Source organism: Lithobates pipiens, unplaced genomic scaffold, assembly GCF_037356315.1.
Source record: "Lithobates pipiens isolate NorthernLeopardFrog02 unplaced genomic scaffold, aLitPip1_a1.2 Scaffold_28, whole genome shotgun sequence".
Classification (NCBI taxonomy): domain Eukaryota; kingdom Metazoa; phylum Chordata; class Amphibia; order Anura; family Ranidae; genus Lithobates; species Lithobates pipiens.
The window spans coordinates 229,290,506-229,318,027 of record NW_027507789.1 but is presented as its reverse complement, the minus strand read 5'-3'; the positions used below and the strand labels follow the sequence as shown (position 1 = coordinate 229,318,027).

At 48.0% G+C, this 27,522-nt stretch overlaps 1 protein-coding gene across 1 annotated transcript in view; it reads right to left on the bottom strand.

Annotated features, from left to right (window-relative positions):
* Positions 1–4,172: 4,172 nt before the first annotated feature.
* The window catches only part of GNA13 (G protein subunit alpha 13), a 48,256-nt gene continuing 24,906 nt past the window's right edge, over positions 4,173–27,522 (bottom strand). Inside the window, exons 3-4 of the mRNA XM_077460669.1 lie at positions 15,577–15,627; positions 4,173–8,764 (exon numbers count right to left, since the gene is read on the bottom strand). Of these exons, the coding sequence (XP_077316795.1) occupies positions 8,192–8,764; positions 15,577–15,627 (624 nt within the window). The 3' untranslated portion in view covers positions 4,173–8,191. The remainder of the gene's footprint in view (positions 8,765–15,576; positions 15,628–27,522) is intronic.

The following is a 27,522-nucleotide window of genomic DNA, read 5'->3' as shown; positions in this document are numbered from 1 at the left end:
AACCATCATTATATCATTTTGGCACACAGGAGGTACAACAGAAATGAGATGCACCCCTAGGCTTGAAGTGAACCTGTCACAAAAAAAAGAAAAGAGGGACCAGCCCTATCACAGAAGCACTAAACTTACCTGTCCAGCAATTCACATCTTGAAATGCCACCGCTGCACTGCCCCAGCAGGTATTCCTCAGATCCCGGTTGGTATATGCGCCCGCTCCTCCTCGCTATATGAAGTGCACAATGGCCGGACAAACCACTGCGCGGAGCGGAGGAGGTATATCACCCGCAGAAGATGGAGCGCAGTGACGCGGTGGCTTTTCTGGACAGAGGCTGGTATAGTGCCTCAGGTATAGGGCAAGTCTTTTGTTTGCCGGGGGGGGTGGGGGGTGTAAGAAATGCTTTCCCTGCCATACCCTAAAGCTACACATACATAGAACAACCAGATTGTAAGGTTCTCTGCTCTGTCCAAGTGTTTACATTGTATTTCAAAGTAAGTGCTGGTGTCCCCTGAACTCTTCTTGGGATGACAGAGTTACATGTGATGAATGCCATGCATTCTGATGGAATCCCATCTGCTAAGCACTGACAGGTTACTACAAGCACATAGCCTATGGCCTATAGTAGAGGTCTCCAAACTAGGACGTGGCCCTTTGCTAGCCTTTAATCGGGCCCTTGGGGCACTATTCCTCCTATTGACTTCAACAATAGGGCACCATTTCCTCTACTAATACAAAGAACAAGCGCTGCTCCACCTCCTACTGACCATCAAACCCTGAGGCCATGTTTATTCTCCCTGATGCTGGCCCAGGACATTCCTACCCCCCCCCCCCCCCCACTGACCACAATCCTGCCCCCTTAGGCTGGTTTTACACCTATGCATTTTTACTGCATATTTGCTCTACAGAACCTGTTCTATAGGAAACAATGGTAAATGGACTGTAGTGCAAATCTGCAAAAAAGCACAGGTGTGAATCCAGCCTTAGGGTCTGAAAGACAGTATAGTGGCCCTATGTTTGGAGGCCTCTGGCTTATAAGACACATGCATGCGCACGCACAGTGTCTTCAGTATGAAGAATTCGGGTCGAGCAGATCATATCACCGCATCCACCATAAACACTGCGCAAGATAAACCACCTCACGCTGGTGGCGCCTGACAGAGATTACTGGAGGGAGATTTAATATACAAAGAGCAGACCCCCCCCCACGCTATCCCCTACAAGGGGTCTGCACAGAACACTGATCTCCTCCCACTCGCCTTTTTCCCCCCTCGACTGAAATGTAGAAAGTGGCAGACGACGGGGGCAAAGAGCCGCTCAGATATACGAAAAGCCACAGGAATGTGGAAATGTTCAAACTACACAGAATTCAACGGGGTGACCTGGATCAGGGCAGAACCTGGATCAGGGCAGAACCTGGATCAGGGCAGAACCTGGATCAGGGCAGAACCTGGATCAGGGCAGAACCTGCAGAGCTTCATAGGAGGAACTCCTAAATCTAAACGGACCGCAAAGAACAGAAGCCAAGACAGGAGGATTAGAAGATAGAAAAGCCAGGCAGGAGAACACAAGAGCTCTGCGCCCTCTTCTGGACGGGGCGAGTGAAGCAAGCGGCAGACTCTCCAGACACCACGGGGCCGATTTACTACAACTGGAAAGTGCAAAATCTGGAAACCAATCGGCTTCTTCAATGCAGCTTTGACAATAAAACCTGAAAGCCGATTTGGTTTTTATGCAGCTGCACCAGATTTTGCACTCTTGTATACGAGACAAGAAGAAGAAGAAGAAGCAATCACCACAAACACCCACCCAACAGTCCGTGAAGCACATGGCACAACAGATACAAACCCTATACAAAAAAATAAAAAGAACCTCGACTGTGCGACTAAACCGGATCCTACAGAAGATTCACATTTCATCCAAAGACATAAAAAATACACAAAGTGAGGAAAAACTGCAAAACTTGTCAAGAGTGACGTCTCACAGCCAGTCATAGTACAGAGACTGGCAATAGTCCCTGAAATCAGACATGGGGGTCTGTGATCTGCCCGGGAAGGGGTAGAGAATGTACAGTATATACACAAGGACAGGCTACCGCTGACCGGACCGGGACTCGGATGAATAGCGGCAGATTGGGGACTGAATTGGCACTTTTATATGATGCTGGTGATTTGGGGTGACTGGTTGCTCAGAGACTGGATGAGCTGATCCCAATGACTGGTTACAGGGGGGGGGCTGGGATGGGCTTGTTTGGATTTTGGATCCAGTTAGGGGATTCTGAGATCTGCAGGCTGAGTGATTAAAACAGAGAAGTCACTACTGTCGGGTTTGGCTTCACCATCTCTACCAGGCTGGAGGATCTCCATCTTCATTCCTGCAACCAGGGGTCAGTGTTGACAGAGGAATCCCTCCCATGGAGCTATTGTGTTGTCCCAGCAGGGGGAGCCGTCCCTACCAGAACACAATTATTAATCCTAGTGCCTGGAGCTGCTGGCAAGAACCCGACATGCTGGTTTTACCAAAGTTGATTGATGGATCAATTTGGGTACAATCAGCCTGCTCATAGATTGTTTGAATCTTTGATGGTTTAGCAGGGACTGGCTGAGATTCGAACAATCTATGGACAACTTAGGTGACAAAAGAAACACATACCTCCATATCCATCCTACAGCTCAGGTGTGCAACCATAAACCAGATGCCTAGCCTTGGCCATCTACAGGGCCTGCTCTCCTCTATGGGACATTCGGATATAAACAGACTGCCTGTCCATTTACATCCAACAGCCGTCCGATCCGCCAGACGGACAGGGAACAGATCCCCCATCCATGTGATTGGGCAGCGGAATTTGTGAACGGACACATGACCCTTTATATTCAACCTCCCCACGCACAGTCCAATTGGTCCACCCGTGTGAAAGAGTCCCGACAATCCTCAGTGTGTTACATACATTGCTTTGTATGTCCTGCCTGGATCTAGAGCAGGGGCGCTCAACCTGTGGCTCTCCAGCTGTTGCAAAACTACAAGTCCCATCATGCCTCTGCCTCTGGGTGTCAGGCTTGTGGCTGTCGGAGTCTTACTATGCCTCATGGGACTTGTAGTTCCGCAACAGCTGGAGAGCCACAGGTTGAGCACCCCTGATCTAGAGGTAATCCTCGTCAGGACACTCTGCTGTAGAACTACCACTGCCAGAAGAGTCTCCTGCACTCAGGACAGGCGGGTGTGTCCCCCCCTATGTACATCATAGTACAGGAGGCTGGTGTGAGGAACCACAGTGCTCAGGAGGAGACCAGGTCCAAGAGGTGTTGGAAGGGTGCACAGGCTTTCCATGATCCTCCAAGGCATATAAAAACACACAAACTCCTAAAGGCCCCTCAGAGGGGGGAAAAAAAAACGGTTTGTTTTCTACCTGTCACTATGTGCTAGAAAGGTAATACCCCTCCATTGGAGCCAGGTTCACCCGCCTACCAGACAAAGCTTGGCACTCTTTAGTCAATGTCGTCCTTCCACTCTATAAGCCAACATACCGAGGGGGGAAACGCTCCAAAGAAATTTGGTGAAGTTTGGGTGAAGCAAAAAACATCTGACCCTTGAATAACGCCTCGGGGCCTCCCTTCCCCCTAATGGCGCCTGCTCTCCCCAAGTCTACTTTAACCCTCACCCTACTCAATAGGGAACGGGCTTAGATAAGAGGTTAGTGTGCGCCCATACAGCACTGTTCTTTTGGTTCTTGCTATACCCATTAAAGAGTACCGGACTACTCGACTCTTACATTTACTGTCTATACTTTGTACCTGCAATGTTTACATTCTCGATACCAAATTTCTGTCTGTGAATATTCTGTATCCTTTGTTTTTATGTCTGTTCTTCTGAAAATTGAATAAGCTTTATTTAAAAAAAAAAAAAAAAACCCCACACACAAGCTTTGATGATACCAGGTCAGTTCGGCCTTCAAATTTGGGTGAAAAGTGTCAAAGCAATGGGCTGACCCCTGGGGAGGTGAGTGAAGGAGGGTCAGCGCCTATAGAACAGCAGTATACAGGCTCTCCTCACTTAACTACCAGGTTCTGTTCCAACAACCAGGTCATTAAACGAGGAGCCACAAGTAAAGCAATAAGCATTAACTACTGTATTGTGAAGAAGAAAAAAAAAAAAAAAAAGTCTAAAAAACACAAAAACATTGCTCAATAACATTGTTTTATTTGGCATAAGTACAGAAGATCTACACTGTACAATGATGTATAGTGGGGGGTCTTTAGAGTGGTCATTAAACGAGGAGTATCAGTATATAGGACTTCCTATGAAGGGCTCAATGTCTGATATGGGGGAGGTGGTTTGTCCGGCCTAATCTGGCATCAATAAAGTTTGTTGTGGTTCAGCTTATGGATTTGTATGGTAGACGGGTCAGATGAAGGCAGATCTTTGGCAGGGAAGAAGGTCGGCTCAGGTAGCAGGAGGAGGAGAGGTAGGTAGTCAAGTGTTCTTCGAGAAGGACAGCGTGCGTGATAAGGCACTAGTAATGGCCGGGTCCAACATAAGACCCCGATACTCGCAGGATAATCTATTAAACCGTCAGCTGACAATGCTGAGCATGTGGCCCTAGGCTGGGATCAGAGAAGAAGACGGGCCAGAGATGTGGCCCTAGGCTGGGATCAGAGAAGAAGACGGGCCAGAGATGTGGCCCTAGGCTGGGATCAGAGAAGACGACGGGCCTGAGATGTGGCCCTAGGCTGGGATCAGAGAAGAAGACGGGCCAGAGATGTGGCCCTAGGCTGGGTTCAGAGAAGACGACAGGCCAGAGATGTCCTCAGACAATACATAACCACAACAGCTACAAGACCCCCCACCCGCCACGCTTGGTACTCGCAGGCTCTTCCTCTGTTACTGAGCCAAGAACACGGTGAAGAGGTTTATCAGCCACAGACCTAAAGATTGCAGACAGAAGGGGAAAGGGGCGGCTCCATCCAATGAACATTCCCCTACAATTCATCCTTCACTGATGACACGCCCATAACATGGAATTTAAAGCTGAACTCCGGCATGCTATAATACCCTTCCCAATATTTATCATCCTCTTGTATAGTTTGTTATTCCTTCCATACTTGTGTCTTTTAACTGACCTTTTAAGGTCCCTTTCATACCAAGGGTCTGATCGTGTGTGGCTCAGGCAGACCGGATCACCTCTATGGACTGGCAGTTGTAAAAGCTCCACCAAAAAAAAAAAAAAAAAAAATTTAAAGAAGGGGATTGGGTGTCCTCTGTCTAGGCCATGGGTGCTCAACCTGTCGCCCCTCCAGCTGTTGCAGAACTACACATCCCACGAGGCCTTGCAAGGATTAGTTACAAGCATGACTCCCACAGGCATAATGGGACTTGTAATTCCACAACAGCTGGGGGGGCCACCCGTTTGACACCCCTAGACCAGCGGTGCTCAAACTCCTCTCCTCAGGATAGGTTTGCAAGATAACTGAAACACATCACAGGTGATGGGATCCGCTGCTCAGTGATTGCAGTATTCTAGTCTGCATCTGCCCCAAGGTTATACTTAAAACCTGGCCTGTTAGTGGGTCCTGAGGACAGGAGTTGAGAACAAAACCCACTCTGCTCTATGGCCTGGAGGGAGTCCATGGACTGCGCTGTCAGTTTATACCCATTGCTCCATAAAGCAGACTGAGGCTGTGTCTGCTCTGCATAAACCAAGTGGACCCGTCACCCGCCCGCTCTGCTCAGCGTCCACCCCGTATGAAAAGGGCCTTAAAGTCAGTGACATCACTGTGAAGCGCCGACTTCCACTTCGTTAAGGTTCACGTCAATGCATGTTGGGAACACATGCAACATCGCAGGCACAGAAATGCACTACTCTTCACCAGATGTGCCATCATTTTCATGAGCACCAACCGGCCTGGTGCAGTCGGGGAAGACTTCTCTGCGTTTCTAGCATCCTACTGACATGAAATGACTGCCGCCTTACACGTGACATATGATGAAAGGCATCTATGACCGGTCACACCTCTATGTACAAGTCCTGGGGTCGGCTCACCCCTGTGCGGCTCTGAAAGACGTGTTCTGTGGGCCTCCTGAAAACACGGTGAAGAGGTCTCTGCACCGCTTCTGAAAACCGTAAAGTGCAGTGCCATTAGGACTAATGCCACCTCCATGCATCTTCTAAACTGCAGCTTGTTTTGGGAACAGGCGCAGTCCTGCAACCACCTGTACAAGTCTGGACCTAATCTTAGCGAGTTCATTTACTAAAACTGAAGCGAGTAAAATGTGGTGCAGGTCTGCATGGCAGCCAATCAGATGCCAATATCAGCTTTGACAATAAAACCTGGAAGCAGATGGGCTACCATGCACAGCTGCACCGGATTTAGCTCTCGTGTTTTAGCCCGGATTCACACTTGTGCATCACTACCTGCGACTCCCACAGGAATCACATGCAATTTATGTGTATAGCTTATGAATGGCTAAAATGGCATCCACACCAAAATGGCGCAGGACCCTTTGTTTTCCGCACCTTAATCGCATGGATGTCACATTCAAACAATGTGATTCGAGCAATTGTATGGAGTGTTACAATCTGAGTATCAATCTAATATTGACAGCCACGGATCGCAAGGACGCCGTGCAACAGCAAAGTACTCAGCAAAGATACTGAGAAACGCAGGGAATCTTGTGCGTGAACCAGATCTTAGCGAGTCGACCCCTTACTGTTCATAGCCAGTCTTTCAGAGTAAGCCCTGGTTAACGCCAGTGCGGCTTTGAAATCGTGATACTTCAGCGCAATTTCAAAGCCGCACACACACACATCGGTGCGATTAGCACTGCCGATTTTACCGTAACTTAACAGAAGCCTATGCAAGTCGCAGCGAAAGTCAGCAAGTAGTGCAGGAACCTTTCATAATCCTGGCGATATGAACCGTTCCATTGCTGACATCAGTGACTCGTCATGCGATTTGACATTTCCAAATGACAAGTTGTACTGGTGTGAATGTGGGCTACAATTCCCATCATGCAATGGGTGTACTCCATGAGTGAGCGTGGGGGGGGGGGGGGGGATTATAGGCTTGCCCATCAGTGTGAAGTCACGGCATCTCCTGACCTCGTGGTGGGCGGGACAGACCTGGGAGACGTCTGCTCTGTCAATCATATGCAGTGGGCGGGGTCAGACCAGGAGTCCGGGAGCAGCCCAGGTCCTCCATAGAATTACTCTGGGGGAAAGTACAATGGCAAGAGAACAGTCACATGGAAATTATTAACTCTTAATTCATAAACAAAAGGCTTCCTCAGTGAAAACACAAATCCCCTTTGCACTGCTGACACCAAACGTCTGGCTGGAGTTGAACTTTAATCTGGTGATGTCTGGATACAAAGTCCAGGTTGGTCCGGGTTCAGCACTATGAAGGAGGCTCCTACCAGCAGGCAACGGTGAGAAGTTATAAAAGGCTTTAATTAAATAAAAACATACTGCATCTGATAAATCATCATCGGCCTTCCTATCGGTGACATCAACCGTCAGTTCCCATGACGCCGCCCACAGTATTCTGGAGCCAATTAGACATTAGCGTTCTAAGGAACTCACAGCCAACGTCATCTCACTACAATTTAATTTTTTTTTTTTTTTTTTAAAAAGGCCTGAAGTTCTGAAGCCATTGGTGGTGTTAGTATAAAAACTAGAGAAGGTGCTCCCCTGGGAACCTCTACTATACCTTCTGTAATATAAAAACAAAGTGTAAAAAGTTGCTGCTCCTCCTACAATGGGGGGGGGGGGAAACTTAAACAAAAAACAAAACAAAAAAAAAAACAAAAAATTGTGCTTCTTTCCTGCGTTGCTAGTTAAAAAAAAAAAGTAGAAGTCGCAGCAAGCGATCCTATGTCCTCACAGTGGGAATCTGCATCGGCAGCAAACGCGCTACTGCGGCAGAAGCGTCGGGATCCTCCGGGTAAGGCGAGGGCAGAGCCGCGTACAACACAAGTCTGCCAGGCCGCCCCGGTGGAATGCTCCAGCAAGGCTCCGGCAAAAAAGGAGAAGGCTTCAATTGGCGAAGATTTATGGCAACTATCCAAAAATTGGAAGATCAGCAGAAGTCCAAGAGCTGACAATCGTCTCTCTTCCTCTTACAAACCTCAAAAAAAAAAAAAAAAAAAAAAAAAAAACATAAAATCTGATAAAAACAAGATAAAAGAGTTCAAGTTCGGTGATCACTGCAGCATCAGCTGCTTGAGGTTGTCATGGAGGATTGTATCTTTGACGTCGCGGAAGACCAGGCGGATGTTCTCGGTGTTGATGGCCGTGGTGAAGTGGTGGTAGAGCGGCTTCTGCTGCTGGTCTCGGCGCTTGTTGCGGAAACAATCTACCAGGTACTTTTGGACGTCGGAGAGGCAATGGGGTTCCCCCTCAAACTCAGGAAAGTAGTCCTTTATGCTGACAATTTTCACCTTCTCCTCCAGCAAGTCTGTCTTGTTGAGGAAGAGGATGATGGAGACGTTGCTGAACACGCGGTTGTTGACTATCGTCTCGAAGATGTTGAGGGACTCGGTCAGGCGGTTGGTCTGCCGGTCCTCCATGAGCACCTGGTCATACTCGCTGGAAGACACCAAGAACAGGATGGAGGTGACGCTGTCAAAACATTCAAACCAGCGTTTCCGCTCCGACCGCTGACCCCCAACGTCCACCATTTTAAAAGGCACATTTTTGATTTCGAAGTCATACTCATGGATTCCTTTGGTGGGACGACGGGCCAGCAATATGTCCTGCTGGGAAGGGAGGTAGTCCTGAAGGGGGAAAAGCAGAGACACTCACTGACACCAAATTCATCATCAGGAGACATTTACAGCAGAGATCTGCTCCCCCTCCAACCTCCGATGTACTACAAGCCCCAGCAATGTACTACAATCTCCATCAAGCTGTGCTCCTCTAATCCATGTACTACAATCCCCACCAATATACTACAAGCCCCAGCAATCTCTGCTCCCGTCACCAAGGTACTACAATCTCCATCAAGCTGTGCTCCCCTGTCATCAATGTATTACTACAATCCCAATCTGTGCTCCCATATCAATGTAGTACTATAATCCCCCATCAATGTACTACAATCTCCAGCAAATTGTGCTCCCTTGTTACCAATGTTCTACCACAATCCCCAGCAATCTCTGCTCCCGTCACCAAGGTACTACAATCTCCATCAAGCTGTGCTCCTCTGTAATCCATGTACTACAATCCCCACCAATATACTACAAGCCCCAGCAATCTCTGCTCCCGTCACCAAGGTACTACAATCTCCAAGCTGCGCTCCCCTGTCATCAATGTACTAAAATTCCCATCAATCTGTGCTCCCCTGTCACCGATCACCAGCATTTCTGGTTTGTAGAAATGCACATTTCTGTTGTCCATTCCAGCAGCATGCAGCAGAGGGCGCCCATGTGACACCAGACCAGTGCTCACGGATTGTGATCACCATTGTACTGGTGATAAAGGGTCAATCCCCCTCCAGACAGGAAGTCTGAGTATACTCTATATACTCTATATACTCTATATACTCTATATACTCTATATACTCTATATACTCTATATACTCTATATACTCTATATACTCTATATACTCTATATACTCTATATACTCTATATACTCTATATACTCTATATACTCTATATACTCATTACTATTGCGGACATAATCCTGGGTGACAGGAGGCTTCCACATGTCATACAGCGCCCCCCTCAGATCTAAACATCAATAAAACTAGAACAGGGACTAAAGGGGCGATGTAAAAAGGTGAACTCCACTAGGGCTGAAACAACTAATCGATTATGAAATTAATCGATTACTATTTTCATAAATTGATTAATTGTCCAGTAACAAAATGGGGTTAAAGTTAATGAGTGATATTTACTAGATTGATCTTTTAATAGTATAGCTCTCCTCCAATAGTATATACAGTATATCTCTCCTCTAATAGTATATACAGTATATCTCTCCTCTAATAGTATATACAGTATATCTCCCCTCTAATAGTATATACATTACATCTCCCCTCTAATGGTATATACAGTATATAGCATCTAATAGTACGGTATATACATTACATCTCTCCTCTAATGGTATATACAGTATATAGCATCTAATAGTATATACATTACATCTCTCCTCTAATGGTATATACAGTATATAGCATCTAATAGTATATACATTACATCTCTCCTCTAATGGTATATACAGTATATAGCATCTAATAGTATATACATTACATCTCTCCTCTAATGGTATATACAGTATATAGCATCTAATAGTATATACATTACATCTCTCCTCTAATGGTATATACAGTATATAGCATCTAATAGTATATACATTACATCTCTCCTCTAATGGTATATACAGTATATAGCATCTAATAGTATATACACATTATATCTCTCCTCTAATGGTATATACAGTATATAGCATCTAATAGTATATACACATTATATCTCTCCTCTAATGGTATATACAGTATATACATTATATCTCTCTTCTAATAGTATATACATTATATCTCCCCTCTAATAGTATATAGCCTCTATTATATACATTATATCTCTTCTAATAGTACTGGTCTGGTATATACAGTATCTCTCTCCTCTAATAGTATATCTCTTCTGTCTGTTATTCTCAGAGTGGATTAGATATTTTGCACCCCAACCATATAGTTGGTTATTTATATTTACTACTGCATAGAGATATTTAAGAATAAATGGTTTTTAAAACTTTACATATTAACTAAATTATACACCACGCTTTATTTTATTTTTATTTTTTTTTAAGGTTATTAGCCGAAACAATAAATCGGCCAATCAATAGATTATGAAAATAATTGTTAGTTGCAGCCCTAAACTCCGCCCCATGTGGTGACGTTATAAAGTGCGATGTATAAAGAACCAATGAGAAGAAAGTTCATCCAATGTATGCACAGCGGCCGGGATATCAGCGCTCATCCATGAATGAAGGTGAATCAGTTCATAAAATAAAATGCGATAACTCACAAGTGTAGATTGGCACGTCACATAGGCGGCCTCTCCGTGTATTCCTGCTCCAGATTGCCGGCGTGTGGCGCTGATGGCGACTCGGCTGCTCCGGTGAATTCCAGGGCTCAGACAGTCGCCCCCTAGTCAGCGGAGACATCAGCAGGCGTGGGGTACGGAGGGCCGTCAGGCGTGCTCCTTCTATAGGCTGGTTTTTGCCATGGTGACGCGGGCTGTATTTATAAATCGCTCGCATGGAAGCTTGAACTACATTACCCAGCATGCTATGCAATCAAAATCCTATGTAGTGAACAATTCATGAAAACAAAACAATGGCTGAGAAGCAAAAATATTTATATAAAAAAGTAGATGAGAGATATGGGGGTTAAGTCTCTCCATGCGCTTTCTATTTTGGAAGCACGGGACACACCTGTGCGATAACATCCGCCCATGTAAAAGAGGGAGGTGTTTATAGAACGCTCACACCTCAGACCACTTTCACACCGAGGGCGCTTTGCAGGCGCTATAGCGTTAGAAATAGCGCCTGCACTCCGCCCTCAAACTGCTGCACCATTGGGCTTTCACACCGGAGCGGTGCGCTGGCAGGACGTCAGGAAAAGTCCTGAGAGCAGCTTCTTTGGATCGGTGAAGGAGCGGTGTGAGTTTACCACTCCCCATTGGAATCAACGGGGCAGCGCTGCAATATCACCATTGTGGTGTATTGCAGGCGGTTTTAACCCTTTCTTGGCTGCTAGCGGGAGGTACAAGCGCCCCGCTAGCATCCAAAATGCACCCCAAATCAGACTGTAAAACGCCGCTAAAAATAGCAGCATTTTACCGCCGACGCGATGGGCAGCACAGTGTGAAAGCCCTCTAAGCCCTACAGCCTAAGAGCACTGTATGCAGTAGCGGTTATTGATGTATATGATAACTGATGACCAGAAGATTCAGTAAAGTTTTATTTAGAGGTCGACCGATATATCGGCCGGCCGATATATCGGCCGATATTTGCCGTTCTTTAAATAATCGGCATCGGCCGATTGTGTTAATAAAAAGCCGATTCTACAGCGGGACTTTGAAATGACTTCTGTAAGAAGTCAGTGTGAGTTGTCTGAGTCGTCATAGCAACCCTTTCCTCCACTCTGGGCAGACTGCCAAGAAAAGAACTAAATGATACAATGTTTACACTTCTGAATGAAATCATCTCTGTGTAGAAGTTCTCAGTTTAACCATTTAAAGACTAAATCTTTTCTGACACTTGTTGCTTACAAGTAAAAATCCTGTATTTTCTGCCAGAAAATCACTTAGACCCCCCAAAAAATATATATATTTTTTTAGCAGAGATCCTAGGGAATAAAATAGCGGTTGTTGCAATATTTTATGTCACACGGCATTTGCACAGAGGTCTTTCAAATGCATTTTTTTGGGAAAAAAATACACCATTTAAAAAATAAAAATAAAATAAAAACAGTAAAGTTAGCCCATTTTTTTTTTTTGTCCAAAAGTTTTGACTACCTGTTTTTATTTAATACATAGGTTTTTTGTTTTTTTTTTAATCTAGATCATACATACAAGTAAACTGATTGGAGGTTTGTTTTGTTTAATAAATGTTTAAAGCGGGAGTCCGCCGGGACTGCTCGTTTTTTTTTTTTTTTTTTTTAAAGCCAGCAGCTACAAATACTGCAGCTGCTGACTTTTAAAATAATGACACTTACCCGCCCAGCGCGCCCGCGATGTCGGCACCCGAAGCCGATCTCTAGATCGACACTCGAGTGCTGCCGCCGCCGCCATCTTGGGTATGGGAATCAGGAAATGGAGCCTTTCGGCTTAATTTCCTGGTTCCCTACTGCGCATGCGTGAGCCGCGCTGCGCAATGGGGACGGTCCCCGCTGCCTCTGGGATCTGCGTTTCCCAGCAGGCAGCGGGGCACTTGCGGAAGGGGGCGGGCACTTGCGGAAAGGGGCGTAATGTACGCCCCTTTCCGCAGAGAGCTAGCCCGGAAGTGGGTGCAGTTACCTGGATTATCCAGGTAACTGCACCCCCCTCCCCCCTGAAAGGTGCCAATTGTGGCGCCGGAGGGGGGGAGGGTTCCGATGAGCGGAAGGTCCATTTTAGGGTGGACCTCCGCTTTAAGTGTAAGAAATTTTCTGTATCACTTATGAAGACTGCTTTCACACTGGAGTGGGCAGACGTTGATGGTAAAACGCAAGTTTTAGCGGCTCTTTACCATCATTTTAGCGGTGCTATTTGGCTGCTAGTGGGGCACATATAACCCAGCTAGCGGCCAAGGAAGAGGTTAAATGCGCCCATGAAGCACCGCTGCCAAATCGCATTGCATGCGCTTCAGCAGTGGTGCCCATTCATATCAATGGGCAGGAGTGGTGGAGGAGCGGTATACACCACTCCAAACGTGCTGCTTGCAGGACTTTTTTTTTTTTTTTAAGATCCTGCCAGCGCATCGCCTCAGTGTGAAAGCACTCTGTCTTTCACACAGACTGCAGGGGAGCCATTTTGCAGGCACTTTACAGGCGCTATTTTTAGCCCAAAAGCGCCTTAAAAAACGCCCCAGTGGGAAAGGTGTGTTAGATCAAGGGGGATTAAAAATAAAATCGGCCTAACATATCGGCCCAAAAAAATCGGCATCATATATCGGCTATCGGCCGCCATGATTTCTAAATATCGGCATCGGCATCGGCCAGAGAAAAACCCATATCGGTCGACCTCTAGTTTTATTTGCATTGGAGAACCTGTCCCTTCATGTTATATAGAACTCATATGCCTAATCTAAAGTGGAGCTCCACCCAAAAATGGAAGCTCACTTGTTGGCTTCCTCTCCCCACCCCCCCCCCCCTCCAGGGCCCCATTGGGCACCTTTTTAGTGTGGGGGGCGCAGTAACCCGTTTTGATGACAGGCACCCGTCCCACCGCCGGGACATCTTGCCGTGGAAATATTCCTTGGAATTCCCCCTCCTCCTTCCTCCACCGCGCCCGTAAGAAAGCGCAGTAGCAAAACCGCTGTGAAGTCTGAAAGGCGTCACTGCCGGTTTTTCCCCCCTCACCACAAGTGATCGGAGAATCAGCTGGGGTGCCGATATTGCAGGATCCCAGGACAGGTAAGTGTCCCAAGAGTCCGGAGCTACAGTATTTGTACCGGATTTGTAGCTTCCAACTTAAATCTTTCGGTGGTGGTGGGGGAGGGGTCAGAACTCCTCTAATTCCTCAATGATTATAGGTGTGAGTGATTGGAGATTAGATGTGCTCTTCAGAAATGGTTATCGTCAGTCTACAGATACATCACACCTATAATTGAGGAATTAAATGACAAATTCATCCCCCCCCCCCCTTTGTTTACATTTATCCTTCACAGCCATTTATTTTATTTTAATAAATTGTCATTTTGTTCACCACACAGGATTCTGATTGCATAGCATGCTGGGTAATGTAGTACACACTCCTATGTGAGGGATATAAATACAGCCCCTCGTCATCACCATGGCATAATCACAGCCTGAAGCACACACTCTCCGAACACACACCCGACGGTCCCTCTCCGTACCCCGCGCCCGCTGACATCACCGCCAACGAGGGGGGCGACTGAGCCCTGGAACCCACCAGAGCGGGGCGAGCCGCCATCAGCACCGCCCACACCCTCCGCAATCTGGACAAGGATTATACCGATCGGTACCTACAGTGCCTAGAAAAAGTATTCATACCCCTTGAAAATTTTCCACATCACTCTTTTTTTTTTTTTTTTTTTTTTTTTTTAATACAAATAAGAAAAAACATTTTCCTTCCACTTCACAATTATGTGACACTTTGTGTTGGTCCATCACATAAAATCCCAATAAAATACATTTATGGTTTTGGTTGAACAAAATGTGGGAAATTAAGGGGTATGAATACTTTTCCAAGGCACTGTATTGTGATTTGCCTAAACATAATCTACTTTTGTGATTGGCCACTTTTTATTGTAATAACTGATGGGCCTTATTACGCTCTGATGATCGCCGCCGCCGCGTCTCCCTTCCTCCCCGTCAGCGGGCTGCACATACTGACACCAAGGACTCGGAAGCCTTATCGTTTGGACATTTCAGGTCTAAGTCGCCCCTTTTATAAACAGCCCTTACACCTTCACCCACTAGCAAGGATCTCCAAACTACGGCTCTCCAGCTGTTGCAGGACTACACGTCCCATGGGGCGTGGTAAACCTCGGACCTTCACTGACATGACTGGGCATGATGGGAATTGTAGTTCTGCAACAACTGTAGGGCCTCACGGCGCCCCCAGCATGTCATGTTTAAAGGCCATTTGATCAGTTTTACTGCCTTAGTAATTACCACAGCCTTTTCAACTGAGGGAAATCCTGAAAACATGACATGTCGGGACGCCTCGGACTGGAGCCGAGAAACACCGCTATAAAGCAACTTTCTTTACACTGAGCCTTCATTTCCAGGGCTCATCGTCATATGACTGGGTCTATTCTGGAATCATACAGCTCAATCCCCTCCCCCGCTAGGATTTCCTGTACTTCCTCACTGCACTACTGACCATGTCAGAGCCATTAGGCACAACACACCCCACTTACCTTTTGTCCAAGCTTGTCCAAATTATCCAGGAAATATTTTACAGATTCCCCCTGCAAGAGACAGAAAAATCGGTCATTGCAAATCGAAGAGCACCTGTCACAGCATATCCCATAATATCACAGAAGACTGCCCCCTATCAGACATAGGAGGGAGAGCACAGGACCATGGACACCAATCCCATTATACCCGGCCTGAAGACTTCCCCCTATCCATGGGCACCAATCCCATCATACCCGGCCTGAAGACTGCCCCCTATCCATGGACACCAATCCCATCATACCCGGCCTGAAGACTGCCCCCTAGCCATGGGCACCAATCCCATCATACCCGGCCTGAAGACTGCCCCCTAGCCATGGACACCAATCCCATCATACCCAGCCTGAAGACTGCCCCCTATCCATGGACACCAATCCCATCATACCCAGCCTGAAGACTGCCCCCTATCCATGGGCACCAATCCCATCATACCCGGCCTGAAGACTGCCCCCTATCCATGGACACCAATCCCATCATACCCGGCCTGAAGACTGCCCCCTATCCATGGACACCAATCCCATCATACCCGGCCTGAAGACTGCCCCCTAGCCATGGGCACCAATCCCATCATACCCAGCCTGAAGACTGCCCCCTATCCATGGACACCAATCCCATCATACCCAGCCTGAAGACTGCCCCCTATCCATGGGCACCAATCCCATTATACCAGGCCTGAAGACTGCCCCCTATCCATGGACACCAATCACATCATACCCGGCCCGAACACTGCCCCCTATCCATGGACACCAATCACATCATACCCGGCCTGAAGACTGCCCCCTAGCCATGGACACCAATCCCATCATACCCGGCCTGAAGCCTGCCCCCTAGCCATGGACACCAATCCCATCATACCCAGCCTGAAGACTGCCCCCTATCCATGGGCACCAATCCCATCATACCCAGCCTGAAGACTGCCCCCTATCCATGAGCACCAATCCCATCATACCCGGCCTGAAGACTGCCCCCTATCCATGGACACCAATCCCATTATACCAGGCCTGAAGACTGCCCCCTATCCATGGACACCAATCCCATTATACCAGGCCTGAAGACTGCCCCCTATCCATGGGCACCAATCCCATCATACCCGGCCTGAAGACTGCCCCCTATCCATGGACACCAATCCCATCATACCCGGCCTGAAGACTGCCCCCTATCCATGGACACCAATCCATCATACCCGGCCTGAAGACTGCCCCCTATCCATGGACACCAATACCATCATACCCGGCCCGAACACTGCCCCCTAGCCATGGGCACCAATCCCATCATACCCGGCCTGAAGACTGCCCCCTATCCATGGACACCAATACCATCATACCCGGCCCGAACACTGCCCCCTAGCCATGGGCACCAATCCCATCATACCCGGCCTGAAGACTGCCCCCTAGCCATGGACACCAATCCCATCATACCCGGCCTGAAGACTGCCCCCTATCCATGGACACCAATCCCATCATACCCGGCCTGAAGACTGCCCCCTAGCCATGGACACCAATCACATCATACCCGGCCTGAAGACTGCCCCCTATCCATGGGCACCAATACCATCATACCCGGCCGGAACACTGCCCCCTATCAGACATAGGAGGGAGCACACAGGACCATAGACACCACTCCCATCATCCCCGGCTCTCAGAAGCCAACACCAGCACAGTATTCAAGGTGTGGACAAGGCACCTCTGCTGGAACTCAGCAAGTCCCAGGATTTTGGGTGGAGGCGGCCAGTGCCAACACCCATCTATCCTGGGACTGTCTGGGCTCTGTGGTACTATGCAGAGGGTACCACAGGTACAGACTGACCGCGTGTGATAATCCCCCCCCAATAACTGAACACAGAGGTGAGGGAAGACTTCATTCATTCTGTAGCTGTATAAAGAGGTCATATGAACACAACTCAGGCCGTAGTGACACAGAACTGAAGACCCCTGCCAGACACTGAGTCCAGGATGTGGTACAGATAGCCAGAATTCAAGGACTGACCGTTTCCTGGACTCTTCATTCACCCACCTGCCATACAATAGACTTGACTAGATGTGACTCCAGAATACACAATGTCCTCATCCCCAGACCACAGAAAGCATTACCAACTACAAAGGGATCGTCCCAGTTAGTGTGTTGCCGATCACCACATATCCCTATATCCTATGTACTAATAGTATTCTGGAAGAAGGATCCCATCACAGATACCGGAGACTTCCCAGAGGGAGCCAATAGAAAAAATCACCCTCTAATATTAGATTGTAAGCTGTAATGACCAGGGCTCCTATTACCCCTGTAATGATCTGTATTGTAATCATACGGGCTGTGCTGGAAAAAAACAAAAACTGTAAACTGTAGGCACCATATAAAACAATAATAATATTATAAGGAGGAGCTCAATCCACCAGGAACATTCCTCTCATATATACAGGAAATAGAGGACAGCGAGGAGGAAAGATGGGCCCCGGTCTCTATAAATACCCCGGATGGCTCCACAAGAGACCTTTATAGTGACCCCTCATATCCAACTCCATCCTACACCAATAACAGACAGACAAATCCCCTCCTCTACGGAAGAGTCATCTCAAAGTGGACCTGCACACGACTTCAGCAGCGACTTGCAAAACTACTTCTGTATAGAAGTCAATGCAAGTCGCCTGAAGTCGCCCCAAAAATAGTACAGGAACCTTTTTTCTAAGTCGGAGTGACTTGAGTCGCTCCTATTAGAACGGTTCCATAGTACAGAACGGAGTGCGACTTGTCAGGCGGCTAAGTCGCCTGACAAGTTGCGGTAGTGTGAATGGGCATTTATTGTCGGTCCGGTTTCTAGGCAACCCAAGGCACGGCATTGGGTTTTCCCAGCAACGAGCTCCGCCCCCTCTGCCCCAAGTCCAGCCTAAAAAGGTGCAGCCTTTGTCTAAAGTGGGCACAGCAGGGAAGCGCAGTGCCCACCGGGACAGGGAAGAGCGTGCGGAGACGGGCTTGTAGCCTGCATGTGGGTAATCCACATGCCGGCCCAGCAAGGGAACGGACTGCCCGACTGGGAGAACAATGGGGTGGGGTCCTCTGCAGGGGGGCAGCTCCATGGGGCCCGTGTAGCACAGACACTTGTTGGGCTGTGTGGGCAGCCTGGAGAACTTGAGGGCTGTAGGGACAAGGTGGCAAAGCTGGTGCTGGGAAAGCAGGGCAATCCCATGACACCATCTCCCGTCTGATCAATGTTTATAAACAATGTTACTTTGATCAGATGGGAGAAATATACAAAGTAACATTGTATATAAACATCAGAGAAGAGATGGAGAGACATTTGTCTTCACTCATCTACAAACCAAAAGAAGGCGCTTTCATCTGATGTGATGAACTCTTCACTATTCTGATCAGATTGCAGGTTTTACATTTTTTTTAAAACAAATTTGTTCCCATTAACACTTATCTTACCCCCATCAGCCCCAATGAAGTCCCCCATTCTCCATGCTCATCCCTGAAGCACATGTAGAGGCGTTCTCTCCCGATGTGTGTAGACAAGAACGTCTATACAGTGAGGACAATCGATGTACAGCCCCCAGCACACGCACTATGAACGATCCTGAATATTTAATCACTTGTTTATGAGGTTTGGATAATATAATAAAAGTGCATTTTAGCTCGGGTGATATTTTTGTATACAGATTCCATAAAAATCAAATCATTCCTCTTTTCTTCTCTATGGGGCAGATATCTGCCTATGAGGATCACTCCATAGCATAAAGCAGTCATTATCAAAGAATAGGTAAAAAAATACTCAACTATATGGAGTCCCCCCCCCCCCTTAACTAGGGTTATACGATTTGTCCTAGAGCAGTGATGATGAACCTCGGCACCCCGGATGTTTTGGAACTACATTTCCCATGATGCTCCACTACACTGCAGAGTGCAAGAGCATCATGGGAAATGTAGGTGCCGAAGTTCCCCATCACTGATCTAGAGGAAGAATCTGAGCTATGTACTAATAAAAATACAAAGGTGTATGGGAATACGTCTTCTATGTGCTGCAAGTGCAACTTGTGTAAATAGAAAATGAGAAAAACGTGTGAAAAACTAAAAAACGAATCACTTTAGGAATACAACATCCTCAGAAGAGAGCCGTGTTGTCAGATGTATTCCCATGTTATGTGACCCCCCCCCCACACCGGCCATATGCAATGTTCCAATAAGGAGTCCTTTATTCCCCATAATGGGGGGCGGCGTGCATTGTGACTTCTCCCCGGAGGTGTCTGTGTTCCAGATGTGAGGACGCCGCCACGCCATCCATCCGCCACTCCTCTCTAATTACAGAGAGGGACAGGAAAGACAGGCTGGGCAGGGCGCTGATTCACAGATGGGATGCTCTGCAACTTCACCAGGAGAGACGACAGGAGCCGAGGAGAGGTCCCCAACATCTGTCCAGTGGGGGGGGGGGGTGTGTATAGTACCGCCTGTTCTGGGAGAGATATGTGCGATCTAGAATGCATAACCGCCCCACCCCCCATAAACTCTACAACGTATGGGGAGCCCCCTTCATGTCAGAATGGGGGTCTGTCCCAAAGTTTTATAGTCCCAATCAGGGTTGGGGGGAATAAATGGGCAAGATTTGATTTAAAGCAAAAGTTTCACACAAAAATTGAACCTCCGCTTTTCAGGGGGTGCAGATACTTGTCCAAGACCGGTATTTGCTCACACTTCTGGGCATAAACCCCCAAGGGAGTCTAGGCCTCTTTCAGTCCCCCTGCGCTGTCTGCAGGGACACACACGGGTCCCAGGAGATAGCGGGGACCAGTTGGGACGCGCAGCGCGACTTGTGCATGTGCAGTAGGGAACTGGGAAGTGAAGCCGCAACATTTCACTTCCCGATTCCCTCACTGTGGATGGAGGCGGCAGCCACCAAGAGCCGAGCTTCGGCATTGCTGGACCCCGGGACAGGTAAATGTCCATTGATAAAAAAATAAATAAATAAAAAGTCAGCAGCTGCTGGCTTTTAATAATTTTTTATTTTTTTTTGTTTTTAGTGGACCTCCTCTTCAAATTTAGTTCAATACAATTACTTTGGAGTAAAAATCTAAAGATAGTTTTCTTTTTAAGATACATTTAAGTGGTTGTAAACCCTTACAAACCACTTTGACCTACAGGTGAGCCTAGATTAAGGCTTACCTATAGGTCCAAGCAATATCTCCTAAACCTACACGGTTTAGGAGATATTTACCTGAAGACAGCGCCGTAGACAGCGGCGCGCAGGTGCACTGGGTAAGCCGCAGATCGCGGCGAAATGCCGCAAGTGTCGGCTCCCGTGCGCATGCGCGGGAGTAACGTCATCGATGCTCCGGCGAATCACAGCGCCGGAGCAGCGAGACCCACCATGAAGATGGACGCTCAGAGCTACAGGGGACAGCGGTGACTTCGCTGGCTCCTGTGTCAGGTAAGTGACACATAATGGACTACTATGCGATGCGATGCGATGCACAGTAGTCAATTATGCTTTGCAGGGAATCAAAGAGGAAGTAACACCCATCAGGGTTTACTTCCTCTTTAACCACTTGCCGCCCGCCATATAGCAAAATGATGGTGGCAAAGTGGTTTTAATATCCTGATCACGTCATATGACGTCTGGTCAGGATATTAAGCCGCTGCGCGCTCCCGGGGGCACGCATTGCGTCGATCGTCGTTGCGGTGTGTCAGTCTGACACACCGCAACTATGATCTCGGTAAAGAGTCTCTTTACCATGTGATCAGCCGTGTCCAATCACAGCTGATCAGTGTAAATAGAAAGAGCCAGTAATCGGCTTTTCCTCACTCACGTCTGTCAGATGTGAGTAGAGGAGAGCTGATCGGCTGCTCCTCTGGCAGGGGGGGGGGTTTGGAATTATCAGCACAGGCCGCCCCTCCCCCTAGGATGCCCACACTAGACCACCAGGGACGCCACCAGGAGATACCCAGCACCAGGTATGGCCTCTAGACCACCAGGGATGCCAGCCAGTGCCCATAATGGATGCCAGTGCCCACAATGGGCATCACTGATTGGTATGCGTTATTGTTTGGCACTGATTGGCATCTATCCCTACAAAACTTTAAATTACAATGCCGCCCACCAGTGTCAGTCACTGCAGCCCCGTCAGTGCCCATCAGTGAAGGAGAAAACGTATTTACCAAGTTTTGTAACTGAAACAAAAACTTTTTTTTTTTTCCAAGATTTTCGGTCAGAGGCGATCAAATACCACCAAAAGAGAGGTCTATTTGTGGGAACAAAATGATAAAAATTTAGTTTGGGTCGTGTAGCATGACCGTGCAATCGGCAATCAAAGTGCGACAGCGCTGAAAGCTCAAAATTGGTCTGGGCAGGAAGGTGTATAAGTGTCCCCCGGTATTGAAGTGGTTAATAATGTTTATTCAGCAAGAAATGGAGGAGCTTAGTTATGTAGCATGAGGCTGTATATTCTGTAATATTTACATTTTTGGAAAACTCATTCAATGAATCCAAGCAGTACAGAGCAGGAGGAGATTCAGAAAATCTCTGAAGATGAACGGCGCCTGCGCCATGAGTCGAGGTGCAAAACCCCACCATCCAAGTGGACATAGGGCTGCAAATATTAGAGGGCCCCTTGCGTGGTTGCTTCGCTCGGCTCTTTTTATTCTATGTCCACTTGGATGGTGGGGATAGAACCTGGACTCACATCGCAGGCACCGTTCATCTTCGGCTATTTTCGGAATCTGCTTGTCCTGTGTACTGTGCATGCGCACTACACAGTGGACACTATCCGACAGGACACCGGGTTCACACTATTGCGGATGGGAAGAGGGTTTCCCCGCATCCAATTCACATGTCAGGAGAGTGTTCGGATCTCTATGGAGCCGGTCCACATCTCCGGAGCGGCTCCGCTGCAAAGGTACAGGAATCCTGTGCGTCTTCTGGTCCGTTTCAGGGCCAAATTCAGCACAAAATTCAGGCTGAAATTGGACCTGAAAAACGGTGAACGGGGGATGTACCGGACCCCCTGCTGTGACCCCCTCCATGTGGCAGTGTGAGCTTTAAAGAGCACCTGTCATGGCAGCACCTGTTAGCGGTTATCTAATCACCTGCTGTGGCACTGCCGCATCACCAGCCGTCCCACTAAAGTGAATGGGACCGTCAGCCAACCTAGAGGAGCCGCCTCTGCAGAAAAGAGGACAGTCACTCTAAAAGTTTTGATCTAAAATCAAGTTGAACCACTTGCAGACTGCTGCACGCCGATATACGTCAGCAAAATGGCAGTGGTGGGTAAATAGGCGTACTCGTACGTCCCCTTTAATTTGCGGGGGTAGCAAGTGCGTGTCCGCCGTTGTCCCGACACACAGAATGGGGGGAGATGCCTGGTCATGTCCGAGTTTTACAATGCCTCATGGGACTTGTAGTTCCGCAACAGCTGGAGGGCCGTAGTTTGGAGATCCCCATTACAGATCTACTGCTCCGTCATTGGGAGCAGTGATCGCCATCATGTGAGGTGTAGCCCACCCCCAGTTAGAATCACTCCCTAGGACACACTTAACCCTTTGATCGGCCCGTAGTGTTTAACCCCTTCCCTGCTAGCGTCATTTACACAGTAATTGGCGCATTGTGATAGCACTGATCGCTGTATAAATGACAATGGTCCCAAAATAGCATCAAAAGTGTCTGATGTGTCCGCCGTAAAGTCGTACTTACAATAAAAATAGCAGATCGCTGCCATTACTAATAAAAAAATATTGATAATAAAAATGCCATAAATATATCCCCTATTTTGTAGACGCTATAACTTTCGTGCAAACCAAACGCTTATTGCAAAATTTTTTTTTACAAAAAATATGTAGAAGAAGAATACGTATCGGCATAAACTGAGGAAAAAAATTTATACATACACACACACACACACACACACACACTTTTAAGGGATATTATTGCAAAAAGTAAAAAATACTGCTTTTTTGTTTATAGCGGGGGAAAAAAAAAAAAAAAAAACCCGCAAAGGTGATCAAATACCAAAAGAGAGCTGTGTGTAAATTTTGTTTGGGAACCGTGTCGCACGACCGCGCAATTGTCAGTTAAAGGGACGCAGTGCAGAATCACAAAAAGTGTTCTGGTCAGGGGGTAAAATCTTCTGGGGCTGAAGTGGTTAAATCAAGCCTTTTTTTTTTTTTTTTACTAGAGACTCAACCGGTTCCCGACCGGCGCACGTCGATGTACATCGGCAGAATGGCACGGGCAGGCAAATGGGCGTACCTGTACGTCCCTTTAAATTTGCCGCCCTGCCATCACGAGCGCGCTGCCGGCCGGGACCCCCGTGAGTCCGGCCGTGGGTCCCGCGGATCGCTGCGGGCATACCCGCGATAGTCTCACAGGATGGCTGAGCAGAGAAATGCCATTGTAAACAGCATTTCTCCATTCTGCCTAGCAACTAGCGATGCTGATCTCTGCTCCCTGTGATTGGAGCAGAGATCAGTGTTCACTAAAATAAAGCCCAGCCCCCCACAGTTAGTAACACACCCCTAGGAACACTCAACCCCTACACTGCCATTTACACAGGAATCACTGCATTTATATAGCAATGATTGCGGTATAAATGACAATGGTCCCAAAAATGTGTGAAAAATATCCGATGTGTTCGCCACAATGTCGCAGTCACAATAGAAAAAAAAATAAAAAAAAATCACTGATCGCCGCCATTACTAGTAAAAAAAAAAAATTATTTATAAAAATGCCATAAAACTATCCCCTATTTTGTAAACGCTATAACTTTTGCACAAACCAATCGCTTATTGCGATTTTTTTTTTACCAAAAATATGTAGAAGAATACGTTTTGGCCTAAACTGAGGGGAAAAAAAGTTTTTTTTTTTTTTTATATATTTTTGGGGGATATTATAACAAAAAGTAAAAAATTATGTGTTTTTTTCAAAATTGTCGCTCTATTTTTGTTTATAGCGCAAAAAATAAAAACCGCAGAGGTGATCAAATACCACCAAAAGAAAGTTCTATTTGTGGGAAAAAAAAAAAAAAAAGGACATCCATTTTGTTTGGGAGCCACGTCGCACGACCGCGCAATTGTCAGTTAAAGCGACGCAGTGCCGAATCGCAAAAAGTGGTCTGGTCTTTGACCAGCAAAATAATGGTCCGGGGGGCTGAAGTGGTTAAAATCAAATCCCCCCCCCCCCCCCCCAGACTTCTGCAACTACTAGGACAGCCTGCCATGTAGTGCGGCCCACACCTCGCTGCCCTCTACTGGGTACACGGCTTTCACATTTTACCAAAGACATGGAGTAGAATATATTTTGGCTTCAAATTTATGATGAGATTTCGTTTTATTAGAAAAAAAAAAAAAAAAAAAAAAAAAAAAAAAAAGGATTCTAAATCTTTTTATCACAAAAAAAGGGAGGTGATCAAATACCACCAAAAGCAAGCTTTGTCTGAAAACAATATAAATGACGTTTGGGTGGCGTGTTGCATGACTGCGCAGTCACCAGTTAGAGGAAGTAAACCCTCCGGCACAAATATAAATAAACACGCCCTGCGAGATCCAGGCATGCGTTCCTATGCATAGCATATCAGCTCATTATTACTTACCCGAGAATGAATCCCCCGCAGCCATCCTCTGCTCTCCCTCAGGTCGCCGACATGTCGCCCGGGGCTTGCTTCCGGGTATCACGGTTCCTGCGCTGTGACTGGCTGGAGCCGCGATGATGTCACTCCTGCGCATGCACACGGGAGCCGGCGCGAATGGCACAGTACAACGGCACGTACTGCCATTGCTTCAGTTGGCTTAAGTGTGCATGGGCCGCATGAAATCAGCACAAATACAGGGATATCTCCTAAACTGTGCAGCTATAATGAGGATTGCCTGTACATTAAGGTGGTTGTAATGGGTTTACAGACACTTTAAAGTAATGCAGTGGCATGCCCTGGTCATGGGGGAGGGGTAAAACCTTGGAGGTGAAGGGGGTAAAATGTGCATTTCACAGATTATAAAGGGAGTCTCCTCTGATGACATCAGCAGGGCTGGGAGTGGAGGAGGGGCAGCGTGCCGTCCTCGTCACCTGAAAGGAAACTCCTCTCCCAGACAATAGCAGGAAGTCTGGCACACGCCGCCTGTCCGAGGATAATAAATGAGACCATCAATTCCGCGACACGGGGCCACCACAGTCCTGAGTGTACAGAGGACAGGAAGTCAGCTGTGTGCAGGAGAACGTCTTCCCCACAGACAGCACCGAGTTATTAATAGAGCTTTCATTAGAACAAGAGACACTTTCTGCTCACCGACCTTTTATGGAGCTGGGAGGACGGAGAGGAGCCGAGTCCCGACCGTTCTCACACTGGAGACGTGCCTGGAGGATTATGCAATCCCCTCCCCCACCCCTCACTACACAGGACAAACACGGAACTGTCACTTCCAAGAAAATACTGATCTATATTCTACACTGTCCATAAAAGAAGGTCTCAAGGATGGTGGGACCCCCTCATAATGGGCACAGCGGGTGTACAGACCCGGGAACTCAGGACACGGATGGTGGGAACCCCTCATAATGGGCACAGCGGGTGTACAGACCTGGGAACTCAGCACAGGGATGGTGGGAACCCCTCATAATGGGCACAGCGGGTGTACAGACCCGGGAACTCAGGACACGGATGGTGGGAACCCCTCATAATGGGCACAGCGGGTGTACAGACCCGGGAACTCAGCACAGGGATGGTGGGAACCCCTCATAATGGGCACAGCGGGTGTACAGACCCGGGAACTCAGCACAGGGATGGTGGGAACCCTTCATAATGGGCACAGCGGGTGTACAGACCCAGGAACTCAGCACAGGGATGGTGGGAACCCCTCATAATGGGCACAGCGGGTGTACAGACCCGGGAACTCAGCACAGGGATGGTGGGAACCCCTCATAATGGGCACAGCGGGTGTACAGACCCGGGAACTCAGGACACGGATGGTGGGAACCCCTCATAATGGGCACAGCGGGTGTACAGACCCGGGAACTCAGCACAGGGATGGTGGGAACCCCTCATAATGGGCACAGCGGGTGTACAGACCCGGGAACTCAGCACAGGGATGGTGGGAACCCCTCATAATGGGCACAGCGGGTGTACAGACCCGGGAACTCAGCACAGGGATGGTGGGAACCCCTCATAATGGGCACAGCGGGTGTACAGACCCAGGAACTCAGCACAGGGATGGTGAGAACCCCTCATAATGGGCACAGCGGGTGTACAGACCCGGGAACTCAGCACAGGGATGGTGGGAACCCTTCATAATGGGCACAGCGGGTGTACAGACCTGGGAACTCAGGACACTGATGGTGGGAACCCCTCATAATGGGCACAGCGGGTGTACAGACCCGGGAACTCAGCACAGGGATGGTGGGAACCCTTCATAATGGGCACAGCGGGTGTACAGACCTGGGAACTCAGCACAGGGATGGTGGGAACCCTTCATAATGGGCACAGCGGGTGTACAGACCTGGGAACTCAGGACACTGATGGTGGGAACCCCTCATAATGGGCACAGCGGGTGTACAGACCCGGGAACTCAGCACAGGGATGGTGGGAACCCCTCATAATGGGCACAGCGGGTGTACAGACCTGGGAACTCAGCACAGGGATGGTGGGAACCCCTCATAATGGGCACAGCGGGTGTACAGACCTGGGAACTCAGCACAGGGATGGTGGGAACCCTTCATAATGGGCACAGCGGGTGTACAGACCTGGGAACTCAGGACACTGATGGTGGGAACCCCTCATAATGGGCACAGCGGGTGTACAGACCCGGGAACTCAGCACAGGGATGGTGGGAACCCCTCATAATGGGCACAGCGGGTGTACAGACCCGGGAACTCAGCACAGGGATGGTGGGAACCCCTCATAATGGGCACAGCAGGTGTACAGACCTGGGAACTCAGGACACTG